General features: G+C 46.4%; 1 protein-coding gene across 4 annotated transcripts in view; it reads left to right on the plus strand.

Moving 5' to 3' along the window:
* DENND1C (DENN domain containing 1C) overlaps nt 1–13117 on the plus strand; it is a 237776-nt gene that overhangs the window by 148266 nt on the left and 76393 nt on the right. For all 4 annotated transcript variants that reach the window (XM_086963582.1, XM_086963585.1, XM_086963591.1 and 1 more), the window contains 4 exons: nt 1242–1342; nt 4946–4991; nt 6653–6754; nt 7506–7631. In XM_086963582.1, coding sequence (XP_086819708.1) covers nt 1242–1342; nt 4946–4991; nt 6653–6754; nt 7506–7631 — 375 coding nt within the window. The remainder of the gene's footprint in view (nt 1–1241; nt 1343–4945; nt 4992–6652; nt 6755–7505; nt 7632–13117) is intronic.

Below are 13117 nucleotides of genomic sequence, written 5' to 3' on the forward strand. Positions count from 1 at the left end.
CTCTTGATGGATATCACGTATTTGTAGGCAGCTAGGCAGGCGAAAGCATAGTACTGCCCTTCGCATACTCAGAACTGACTGCCGGCCGCCATACGCCTGCATGGTTGCTAAATTTATGTGCGCAATGTGACTGATCTGAAGGAAGGCCCTTTCCCCTTACTCATGACAGCTTGTTCCTTCATATCCTCTTTATTGCACTGTTCAGTATACCCTGCTGCTATGGCTTGTGATCGATGGGCTTTTCCGAAAGCGTACACTGAATTTTATCTCAACTGCTACTTTTATGAACTATTGTATTTATATACGAATTGTGTTGTAATATGAATATTATTGTTTTAGTTATTTATAATGAATTTTAATGTATCTCGGCTGCCGAAATAAAGTTATTTTGACTTGACTTGTGTGAACCTGGTGTTACCTGGAGCTCAGGGAACTCGCAGACAACAATGAATTCCATTTTAACTAGATTTCTAGGGCATTCTTCATACCCCTGGGATGCTTTTATGGTATGTTACTTGACATTGTGGACTTTCCCAGGTCATCGTTGGAAGATTGAGCTGCTTGTATTTACTGGAGCTTTGGGGTCTCTCTTGGTGTCTTTGGAAACCTGAAAGATCAAGATAAAGTTGCAGGAAGTTCTGGTAGTGGATTAAAGAGGCGTGAGGTGAATTCAAGACTATGTAGCCTTGGTATTTGGCACTGACTGTGGGTTTCTGAGCAGAGCTTTGGGCACCGGCACTCATTATTTTACAAATTAAGAACTGGTGTCTCGTATGATTTCACCTGTATCCTCAGGTTCTGTGATTACCCTAGAAGGGTTGTGTTTCGTGTATTTTCTCGAGCCTTGAGGTATCTCCCCATCTCCATTGGAAGATTTTGATGCTAGCACTACCTTGAGTTCTGGGAGGGGAGGACCGGGCCCAGGATTCTCAGGGTTCTAGAGTTTCTCCGAGTGCCCCTTGGAATAATCAGCTTGTGTGTTATCTCTATTGGTGGTGGCTCCTTCTGGGTCTCTGGCAGGATGCACAGCTGTGTCTTCTGTACTCCTGCCTGGAAGGGCTCGGCTATGTGTGTTGGCTAAAACAATGGTGTCTCCTCATATCTCTATAGGAGAACTAAGCACCCTGGGCCTTCAGTGGGACTCTTGGATCTCTGGGGTATATTCAGCTTTGTGGTTTTTCTGAGGCTCTCCATCTCCCAGCGTCCCTGGGAGCACTGATCTCTGTACCTTTGTCTTACAGTTGACGGCCTGCGTCCATGCCTCCACCGCGATGCTCTACCCCATGTACTGGCAAAACATCTACATACCCATCCTGCCACCACACCTGCTGGACTACTGCTGGTGAGACAGCCCACCTTGTTGCGGGTGCCCTTGCACAAGTGTGTGACGGTGTGCATACACATAACACGTGCGCATTTTGTTTCTGTGTGAGAAGTGCGTGTATTTTTGTGTAATGTACAGAAAAATATTTTTATATATCATTCCATCTTATGTAAAAATATGTATTTATTTGTATATATGGACACATACGGTTGTGCTTATTTACTGTGTATTGTGTGCATATCATTGTGTACGTGAGCAAATAGTTGTTTGCATGATTCACTGTGGCTGGGCATATGTGTACCATGCCTGATATGTAACGTTAATTGTATGTGTGTAGTTTTTTTGTTATTGTCTCTGTTTATTGTTGAATGTGTGTGTGTCCTTGTCAATGTTCCTTTTAACCTGATAGTATTTCTCTCCGTGGCTGGGTATCTTTGCATTCGGGTCTCAAACTCCTCTTTCCCTGCTTAGACTGCTTCATTTTCAGCTGCCCATAGCAGTTTTCAAAAAACAATGGATTTAGGCCCAGATCTCTGTACTGGGGTGAATGTATGACATTGTTCTGCATTCTGTCCATCACCTGTTGTTTTTGCATTTGTCACCCCGAGTGGGACGGGTTTGCTCAGACGTGAGTCCTGTGCTCTCCATGCCACTGGAATCAAGCTATCCAGGCTGATGAGGGCTGAAAGTCCGAAACCGGTCCTTGGATGCTTGTTTCCAGTTCAGGAAGGACCTGGCTTGGCAGTTCGGGCTGGACTGTACCCATGGGGCACAGGGTCAAGACTGATTTGCATATGACTGGGTTCAAACTGGAATGGCATGGTGAGCAAAAAAACGATGGATTTAGGCCCAGATCTCTGTACTGGGGTGAATGTATGACATTGTTCTGAATTCTGTCCATCACCTGTTGTTTTTGAATAGCAGTTTTCAGGGCTGGGGGTGGGGGTCGGAGTAGTCTTTAGGGCTGGGGTATTTTTTTAAATTAGGGGTTAGGGTATTAGGCCTCAGGGTAGGGGGAGGTGAATGGGAACTCGGGGTACTTTTTAGGGCTCAGGAGTTTTTTTAAAATAGGGGTTTGCCTAATGGCAGTGGAAGGGATTGGGGTTATTGTAGGGGGTTGAGGTAGTGTTTAAGGGTTAGGGACAGTGTAAGGGTTGGGAGGATTGCAAAAAACACAGTTGATGGACAGAATGCAGAACAATGTCTTACATTCACCCCAGTACAAAGATCTGGGCCTAAATCCATCGTTTTTTTGCACTCCACACCACCCTAGGTCAGACAATGGCTATATGCAAATCAGCCTTGACCCTGTGCCTCATGGGAACAGTCCAGCCCGAACTACCAAGCCATGTCTATCCTAGACCGGAATCAAGCATCCAAGGACCGGTTTCTGGCTATCAGCCTTCTTCAGCCTGGATAGCTTGACTCCAGTGATGTGGAGAGCCTGGGACTCACGTCTGAGCATACCCAGCCCACTCGGGGTGAAAATTGCAAAAAACACAGTTGATGGACAGAATGCAGACCAATGTCTTACATTCACCCCAGTACAAAGATCTGGGCCTAAATCCATCGTTTTTTGGCACTCCACACCACCCTAGGTCAGACAATGGCTATATGCAAATTAGCCTTGACCCTGTGCCTCATGGGAACAGTCCAGCCCGAACTACCAAGCCATGTCTTTCCTAGACCGGAATCAAGCATCCTAGGACCGGTTTCTGGCTATCAGCCTTCTTCAGCCTGGATAGCTTGACTCCAGTGATGTGGAGAGCCTGGGACTCACGTCTGAGCATACCCAGCCCATCGGGTGAAAATTGCAAAAAACACATTTGATGGACAGAATGCAGAACAATATCTTACATTCACCCCAGTACAAAGATCTGGGCCTAAATCCATCGTTTTCTTGCACTCCAGGGTTGGGAGGATGCCACGGTATTTGGATCCCAGGGAGGGGAGGGGCACGGGAGAAGTTTGTAGCTTAGGGCAGGGGGATTGCGACCTCACCCATGCATACCCCTTTACCACGAAATTACGTGGTAGAAGCATACATGGTAAAGGAATGCGTGGTTAAAACGCATTCGTGGTAGAGGCACACATCCAGTCTTACCTCTATCACACAACCCATAAACTCTGATGCTTGCTGTCTTACTTACGCCAAGGCATTTCCTAAACATACAAAAGACTCCCTGAGTAACGTGTAATCTCACCACCTACAACTAACCCTTCTCATGGTCACCTGCACCCAAAACCAGTTCAAACAGCCCCCTGTCAATAACACCCAGGTCTACCTGTAATCAGCAACAAACAAAACTAACCATTAACCCTGCAAAGTCACCCGGTTTCAGTTCAAACATGGACGACAACGCACTTCCTGAAAGTCAATGGCGGTAAAACAAAACGGATCTGCCTTGACTCGGACCCTCCATTCACACACCTCCACCTCTGTGGCAGGAGTTCCCATACATTTGTTGAAAATCAGATAGGCTGGAGGGTGCTAATACCTGAGGTGTTCAACATGTAGGAATCGAGAGGATTTACTGAGACAATCAGGTTTCCAGAGAGATCTCTGCAATGCTCAACCAGACCCATACAAAATGCAGTTTCTTTGAACTGTGTGGCTTAAAAGACCAAAGTTTTAGGTCTGGCATGCCAGAGTAGCTGTCCGAATGCCATATTGTTACCCATTCTTTAAAAATATAGGTAGTGTGGAATTTGGCTCCACTCCGATGAGTATTGGTCTCTCAACTCAAGCTGTTGGCTCTGTGATGAACCTGTCTGCTTACGATGGAGCGCTTGCATTTCAATGCACGAGAGACTATTTCACATCTCAAACGTTCTCTAAATAATCACACCGTAAGTTTTTTATTTCATAGATGTGTGGAATACATAAAACAATTGTTTGTTTACTTTTATCCTGCAGCAGTTTGTTGATGTTTTTTGAGGACTCAAAATGAAATCCAAGCCTATTGGCTTTGTGGCTGCTTTTTTTCTATGGCTTTTATGTTTTTTTAACGTGGATTGGTCTACCTTCTTAAAATCTCTTTCAGAAACTGTGCATTGACTAATTAAATTCAAGCCCTCTGTTTCTAAGACAGATATCTAAGAGCATACCAGAGACCTTCTTCCTTCCCAGGGCCATCATTTTCATCACTGTTCGAGCTGAAAACCAGTGTTAGGTGCAGACCTCTGACAGAGGTCATGACAAAAGGAGGTAATGTCTTGGGATCAGGTAGAGCACCTTTACGCAGCACTGTATGGTGCAAGAAGCCACCAGAAAGAAAGAAATGGCATAAAAACGGTCTTGCTTCTAGGGGAGTGGGAGCACCCGAATATCAAAATGTCATTTCCTCTGAGGCACTGACCATACTATCATCTGAGATGTTGATAGGATTAATGTGTAAATTTTTTCGCAAGCTGATAAAGTGGAACTGTCTGCCTTCTTTCAAGAACTAGAGAACAAAGACAGACACCCCAATAACACACCACACCCAAGGCATGGTGCCCTTTCGCAGATGGAATGTGTGAAGTAAAGGAGATTCTTTTGTAGCTCCAGCTCAGCACTGGTGTGAGGGTATGTTTTTCCATTCAGCGCTTTCTCAGTGTCCTCCTCTCTCTGTCCTACAGCGCTCCGATGCCGTACCTCGTTGGAGTCCACAGCAGCTTGATGGAGGTAAGTCTGGACAATGTTCATCATTCGCCACATTCTGCTGCCCTTAGAGTTCCTGTGGTCTCTTGTGAAGGTTTCTGCATGTGGTATCTCATGGAATTGTGCACTTACCGGGCCCCACTGCTGTCTTTCAGGGGCTCATAGGTGTGTACTTACAGAGCCGCACAGATGTCTTACCATGTTTGGGTACAGAGATGCAGACATGTGTCTTGTGCTGATCTACGGATTCAGAGGTGTTAGGTTATGTTATGTTAGTAGTGTTTTGTAAAGCGCTTGTTCACCGGTTGGTTTCTTGGCGCTGGATCTAGAGAGTGCCGGAGAGTTTAACAGTTCAATTGTAAGCCTGAATGTACAGCCAAGTCTTGAGCAATTTTCTGAATTTCAGTAGATGAGTTGTGGACCTAATTTCCAAAGGAATTGAATTCCATAATTTAGGGGCCAGGGTTGCAAACCTGTCTCCTCCTTGTCGCTTTAACTTAAAAGTAGGTATTGACAGTAGCTGGATATGGGCCGAGTGAAGGTTCTGTGAAGGCGAGTATCTGGAGATAAGACGGTCTATAAATCTGGGGCCCTCACCGTGCAATGACTTGAATACTAGGCAGCCAATCTTAAATACACAGCATTGGGGTATGGGGAGACAGTGCAATTCCCTCAAGAGAGGGGAGACATGATGCCACCTAGCTTGCCAGTAGATCAGTCTAGCCGCCTGGTTTTGGACTATCTGCAGCCATTTCATGAGACCAGCTGGTAGCCCAAGGTAGATTGCATTGGAATAGCCTAGGCATGATAAAACCATAGCCATTACAACCTGTACTAGCGCGGTTTGGGTCAACAATCTACTTATCTTTCTGATTTGGTGTATATGTGTAGCCGATTATTCCACATAGAAAAATCCCACGAGGCTTTGGCTGACACCTGTTCCCCTTTCTTTATAGGAAAAAACCTTTCCCTTACCTTGCCTATTCCTCCCCATCTCTCCTTCTCCCCCACCCCTCTCTCAGATCCCCATATACACTGACCACCACCTCAGAGCAATTGGTAAATGTATGTGTTAAAATCCCATGGAACTGAGAATTCATTGTGGTTTTACAACAGTAATAATTGGTCCCACACGATAATACCTCTTTCCTGGGGTTTGACTCATATTTGCATGGTACTGGTGTAGATTTATTGCACCATAACAGTAAAACAACATGTGTTTTTTCCATTACTCCAGTATCGTCTAACTTGTATTCAGGCGCATGGAGTGCGTTGGAGCCAGGGTCTGGCATGCATACGCAAGTTTACTGTACCTCCCTTTCAGGAACCTCCACTCAGCCAATACAATGACTACAGTCAACCAAAATTGAGAGGTTCAAAACACAGGCGTAGACCCCTGTGACGACAGGGCCTGAAGCTATGCAAGCCCTCTTTCCAGCTTTTAATGTACAACTGAGGTACCAGCCTTTTTTAACAACACACAGAACCTCCAATGGTCCCCTCAATCTTATAACTGTGGAGGTATAGCAACACAGAGAGAATGGTATTTCTCCACCTGTCGAGGTGTGTCATGCTGCTTGATTCTGCACCTTCTTTGCCGTTTGGTGGCAGGGTTTATTGGGTTGTACACATGCAACTTATAGTGCTGTCTAGGTTGCTCTACCATCTTGTTTCCTGATCTGCAGCATGTAAGACAAAGACCCCTGGAGGATGTGGTGCTACTCAATGTAGATTCAAACACTCTGGAGACGCCATTCCAAGACCTGGAGAGCCTGCCTGCGGATGTGGTGAGCACTCGCTGAAACCCCTACTTAGGAGTCAACCCCTGGGGGGATCTTGGGGTCTTTTTCATCTAGGGGACCTCTTCTTGGCTCTTTTATTGTCTGTCTGTGCAGCCAACTCTTCCTCTCCCATCAGGTGCCTTGGACTCTCTCCCTGTATCCATGACCTCTTTCTTCTCCGCTGTCACTGCCCACTCCGTTGAAACAGACGACTCTATCCCATCAGATGTGTTGGACTGTCCCTCTTTAGCTCTCTGTCCCAACTCATTTGCTCTCACTCCTTGACAAACCTTGGTCTTTCTCTCCAATCCTCTCTCTCCCCCTCCCACCCTAAAGTGTCTCGAAATGTGCCCCTCGGCTGACCCTGTCCCTCATTTCTTGTAATTTCAGTTGGTGTCCTCTCTCTTCATAGTAGTGTATAGGAATTTTTTTCTCTTGGTTGTCTCTGATATATTGCTGCAGTCCATTCTGTCTCCTCAGGTGGCTTGGAATGCCTCTCTTTGCTGTACCTGATATCTAAAACTCTCGGCGGGTGCATTATTTCATCTTTCTATCTCTGTCTCTCCCTCATGTTTCCTGGAATGTCTATGTTTGGGTGTCCCTGGTATATTGCATACTCAGTTTGGTGCCTTTTGCCTCCTCCACACGACCTCTTTCTCTCTCACTCCCCAGATGTCTTGTAATGTCTCTCCTTTGCTGCCCCTAGTGCCCCCTACTTCAAGTTGGTTCAGGCTGTCCTCTCTCTTCCTCTCCTCAGGTGTCCTTGCTGAAGCTGAGGTTGAAGAAGCAGTCTGCGGTGACCGGGGATGGCGTTGCCCGGGCCTTCCTCAGGGCTCAGGCGTTGCTCTTTGGGTCCTACCGAGATGCCTTGATCTGCACCCCGGTAAGGTTGGGGCCACCTGCACCCACTCTCTGCTTTCCTCTCCTCGCGCTTGGTACTTCCTACCCCTGTATTACCCTGCGTCCTGTTATTCCCCTTCCAATCCATACACGCTACCCAGTCCATCAATCCTGGCACTCTCAGCTCCACTTTACCAATGACTCTCCACCTGTCTCCTCAGTGGCGTAACACAAAATGCCCCACACCCTCCGAGAATGTGATTAGGGCTCGCATAGAGTTATTAATTGGTGTTTGGATGAATAAGGAGGCCACCTGGTGGGTTGTGTCCCCTCCCCACGCGCCACAAGTGCTCTTGCGTTAACACATGGTTGTATTCTTAATCATTTTGAACCTATCTCACTAGAGGATTTAAGTCTCCAACTTCAAGCATCAAAATCAGGGTCCCCGAGGGATATATATGCCCTCCCAATACTATGGCGCTGCTTGCATCCATTTGTGCCCTTCCAATTCGGGAGATTTTTAACTCCTCTTCTAAAGGCCTTATTCCAATAGCATGGATGGAAGCCCATGTCCGCCCAATCCTTAAAAAACAAACAGCAGACCCTAAGGTCTTGAGTAACTACAGACCGATATCGCTGTTACCTTTGTTGGGGAAGATACTGGAAACCCACATAAATAAACAACTGAGCCACTATTTAGAGTCCAATAATACCCTGGATCTCGCGCAGTCAGGCTTCGGCCGGGCTTTACTACCGAGTTTGCCTTATTGGCAGTTACAGATTCAATAAGATTGACCCTTGATAAAGGAGGAACCGCAATGCTCATCCTTTTAGACCTCTCCGCAGCATTCAATACTGTCTCCCATCGACTGCTTGTGGAGAGGCTTCAGGACTGTGGTGTTGGGGACCTTGCTCTGAAATGGCTAACAAGCTTTTTGGTTGATAGGAAGCAATTGGTCATGTTAGGCCCTTTTAGGTAAAAAAGATTCCAGCTTGACAAGGGAGTCCCACAGGGCTCATGTTTAAGCCCAGCTCTCTTTAATGTTTACATGGCCCCATTGGCCAAGATCGTTCGACACTATGGGTTTGAGGTTGTCTCATATGCGGACGATACTCAACCGGTCTTCCCCATCAGGTCAAATCTAGAAGTGGAGAAAGTGCGCTTCTCAGCGGTAATGTTGGCTATTTCAAACTGGATGGCAGAATCCTGCCTCCAACTTAATCCAGAAAAAACAGAGCTGATGTTTCTGGGAAAAGCGCAGGATCTGACTCTGGCTGATTGGTGGCCTGCTCAGTTAGGGATGGCTCCCATTCCTTCAACATCAGTAAAGAGCCTAGAAATACAATTGGATGACAAACTTACCATGAAGGATAATGTCAGAAACAGCATGAGTTTGTGCTTTTATAGTCTCTGACTACTTCGTAGAATTATTCCATATCTACCTGTGAAACATCGTAGAACGATGGTCCAGGCGATGGTGGCGAGCCATTTGGATTAAGGAAACGCTCTACTGGCCGAAGTAGGTGAGACCCTGATAGCAAAACTCCATGTCATCCAAAACACGGCAGCTCGGATGGTTTTGAACCATCCCCCGAGCTCGCCGTCCCTTCCCCTGCTGAAAGAGTTTCACTGGCTCCCAGTGAAAAAGAGGTATTTTTTTAAGAATTGCTGCTTCACCTTTAAAGCTACTAACAGAATAGGCCCTGAATATCTGCAAAACAAACTTTGTAAGCATACCTCCTGCCGCAACCTGAGATGGAATGAAAAGGCTCTGCTGATGATTCCACGTATTTGGCGGGCGTGTTTAGGGGGCAAAGTTTTCTCTTATATTGCCCTTAAATATTGGAACTCCCTGCCAGAAGCCTTGCGTAAGTCCACATCGTACCTTGTTTTTAGGGAACTATTGAAGGCTTTCTTATTCTAATACATCTCTGCAGCTCTGGTATCCAATTTTTTCCCCTTCAGGTGTTTTCCTAGTTTAGCGCTGAGATGCCCCTGGGTGAGTCATGCTCGTTATAAGAGGCCCTTAACATAACATAACATAACATAACGCCTCTTTCTCTCCTGATCCATCAGCTGAGTTTTCGCTTCTCCCTGTCTTCGCGCGCTTCCCTTGTTCCTCTGAGGCCTAATGTACTTCTGAAGTAAGTGGGAGAACTGTCAGGATTGGCAAAGTCGTCTCCTGATACTTTCCACCTTATTTATCAAGCTACTAATGCCACACGTCAGACAGACGCTGAGCGTGGGCACACGCTCGGATGCCGCCACGTTGTAATGCTGCGTCTGACTACACTTACCCAAATGTAAACACCCAACCGCTCCACATACCTTTATCATTAGACAAATAGAAATTCACACTTTTTCAGCTCTGCGTGTAGCATAGGCAAAGGCGTGTTCAGTTCTACAGTGTTTATGACAGTCAGGCCTTCATTATGAGTCAGCCTAACTCATAGCTGCCAAGGTTTCAGATTGCTATGTGTGACATTTTCATGAACTCAGTGTAATTATGTGTGACATTTCAACAACTATGAGTGACACTTTGTTGCAACCAAAATCAAGCAATGAAAACCAGGAAAACATATAAATATAAGTAATTACACCCATTTGAGCAACAAGACATTCTAAGAAGATGTTAAAACTGCTGGAAAGCACCAGAAACTAAAGCATCTAGGGCCTTATTTATGAAGGCCTTCCGCTGCCAGTGCGTCACTGTTTCCCATTTTAAAAGTGACGTACCGGCTGCGCAAGGCCTTCTTAAATTAGGCCCCTAGTTCTTTTCTAAGCTGATCGTACTGTTAAACAAAACAAGGACTCAGATCTGCACTACTCTCATTGACAGTGCGCGCCACACCACTGCAAACAAAATAATTTTTCTGTAAATTTGAGCAAAGCTAGTTATTGTAATAGGGTTACCTCAAGTACAGAGAATAACATAATGACTGCTGTAGTGGGGGGTAAAAAGAGAAGGAGGCCGTTTAGGACGGTTTTCAAGAATGGGTCTCCTCTCTTGAAAGCACATATCATCGGTCGCTGGGGTATGGAATGTAGCCACGGTGCAGACTCCACTTCTTAAATTTTGAGCAGGTGTTCTTCTTTAATTTCTTCTGCTCTGACACACTTATAATAACAAGCTTTACCTAATTTCTTTTTTGACTGCCCGGCCGCTATAAATCTGGCCAATCAAATGAGTAAAGGGACATCAGTTCAGAGCACTGGTAGTTTTATGAGTTCAGAGTTTTCACTCACTTCAATTTGAGGCAGGAGACGAGCGAAGATGGCACCATGTCAACAGGTAACCCCCCTCCACCCGGGCTGGGACATGCTCTCACAGCTGCAGACAGCAGCCACCAAGCGGAGTCAGTCGGGCCCGAGTTGGTTGACTGGGCAATCATGATTTTACCACTACGCACACCGCACAGAGGAGGCAGCGGACCAAAAGTTGCGTGCAGCTGCTATCTCTGCTACAGAGCAGCAGCAGGCTCACAAGAGTCCGCAGCCGCCAACGCTGGTGGGGCCGGGTGAGCCTCAGAGAGGCAGAGGCAAGCCTCCGGTGGCGCGAACGGTCAGGGTGGCATGCGCATAACCTCAGCTGCCTCTGCCAAGACTCTGCGACCCATCTCACTGTCCAGTGAACGTTGGTGAGCATTATGGAGGTGTCACCAAAATAATGATAATGATTGCGGCGAGGCGGGCAGCGGCGGCAAACTAAAAAAACACAACTGCTGCTCGCCCTGCTGCACACTCAGAGAGAGTTATGGATATATTGTTGCAATCACGTGACCACGTCACATGAATGCCATGCCCCTGGCTAGCCCACAGCAGCCGTGCTATAATGAATGCTCATTGGTGCAGCCAACGCAGCAATGAACCACCGGGTCAGCGCAACACTTCTGACCTGGCATTCTAGCACACTTGAGACTATTGCAAGACACTCTGCCAGAGCAGCATGCGGTCCCGCTGTGTGTTCATCAGGAGTGTTTGGCTAAGGCGGCAATTTCATGCTTATCTCTTCCTCTCCACCCGCGGCGGTGTCAAGGAGGCACTACAAATGTTGATCTGGCATTTTATTGCTGTGATGTGGACCACTGCACAAAAATGCATTAGTATCACACCTGATGCGTGGTACTTGGCAGGGCTGCTAACTTTAGTGCGAAGATATCAGGTGGCTTGAATAGGGATATTACAAGTTCCCACCGTCCCCGAAACGGGAAATAACTTCCCCAATTGCGATGAAAAAAACACATTTTGCTCCTGCTCTGAGCGCGTGGAAAGTGACGGTAGGGGGGAATGAACTGCAGGGTACGCTGGCGCCTTTCCGAGATTAGCATGCACCTGGTCTGGGAGGGGGCCAGGCAATGCCGTTACCGGCAACACCTACCTTGCCACAAATTTTATAGGCCTGGTATCTCCAGGCCAGAAATTATCGGGCCCACAGGTTTTGCCTTCATTATTCCAGGACCATACATACTTGGCCAAAGTTATTGCTCTGGGTGAAATTCCTCAACTTGTAATGAGGGCTTCAGTATTTATTTTGTAAAACAAAATACATAACTAAGAACAGGGCTCCAAGGTTTTTCCTATTAGCCAGCAAAGGATTCTGCCAAACGCCACTGTAGCCAAATACCAAAAATGCCTAATTTTTATTGTAACCACATGCCTCTGTCTTACACAACCTTCAACTTCCTGTCTCTTCATGTCTTTCACCCCTGCGTTCTCTCTTTGGGGTTGATTATGATGGCGATCTGTCGGCCATGGCAACCCGATTTACCCCCGCCATATTATAATGGCTGGGGTATCGCGGCAGACACCAAGTGCATCTGCCACTTTTCCGCCTGTCGGCAATCATTCAGATTGTCGGCCGGGCGGAATTGGGCCTCAATATGGAGGCTGTGCCTAGCAGGTATGGCCGTACACATTAGGATGTCTGGCTCTCAAGGCCTTTCCATGGTGTTTTGGGTTATTTATTTTACCCTTCGTTCACTATTTTAAGAATTTATTTTATGGAAATTCTCTTTTTTCAGAGAAACACATATATTCAACAAAAAAATCAACGTTCAACATTTATGACATCATTATATTCAGACGGTATACAACATTAATACTTTCACATAAACTCAAGGCCCACAACATGTACATTACATGGTAAATAACGAATCGGTAATGGCCTGTGGCACTGTTTGAAGTGCCACCTACATCTGGATTTACCGATTCGGTAAATTTACCGATTCTGTAAATATAAGGCCCCCTACATGTCAAACACCAAATACCGGTCGGTAACGGTCGAAATCGGCCGTTACCGACCGGTATTTGGTGTTCTACATCTGGCCCCTAGACTCTGTAGATCATAAGTGAAAGCGAAAGTGTGAAGGGGAGAACACATATAGAAACGGTGGGTGGAGGGGAAAGCAGTAACACTGGTCAGCTGCTTTGCAACATTTCCAGAACAGGAGGCAGACAATCAGAAGAAATAGTGCACGAAATGAACTGAAATGGACAGAAGCGAAATGAGCTCTGTAATAGGGCCAGTC

Source organism: Lissotriton vulgaris, chromosome 1_1, assembly GCF_964263255.1.
Source record: "Lissotriton vulgaris chromosome 1_1, aLisVul1.2, whole genome shotgun sequence".
NCBI classification, from domain to species: Eukaryota; Metazoa; Chordata; class Amphibia; order Caudata; family Salamandridae; genus Lissotriton; species Lissotriton vulgaris.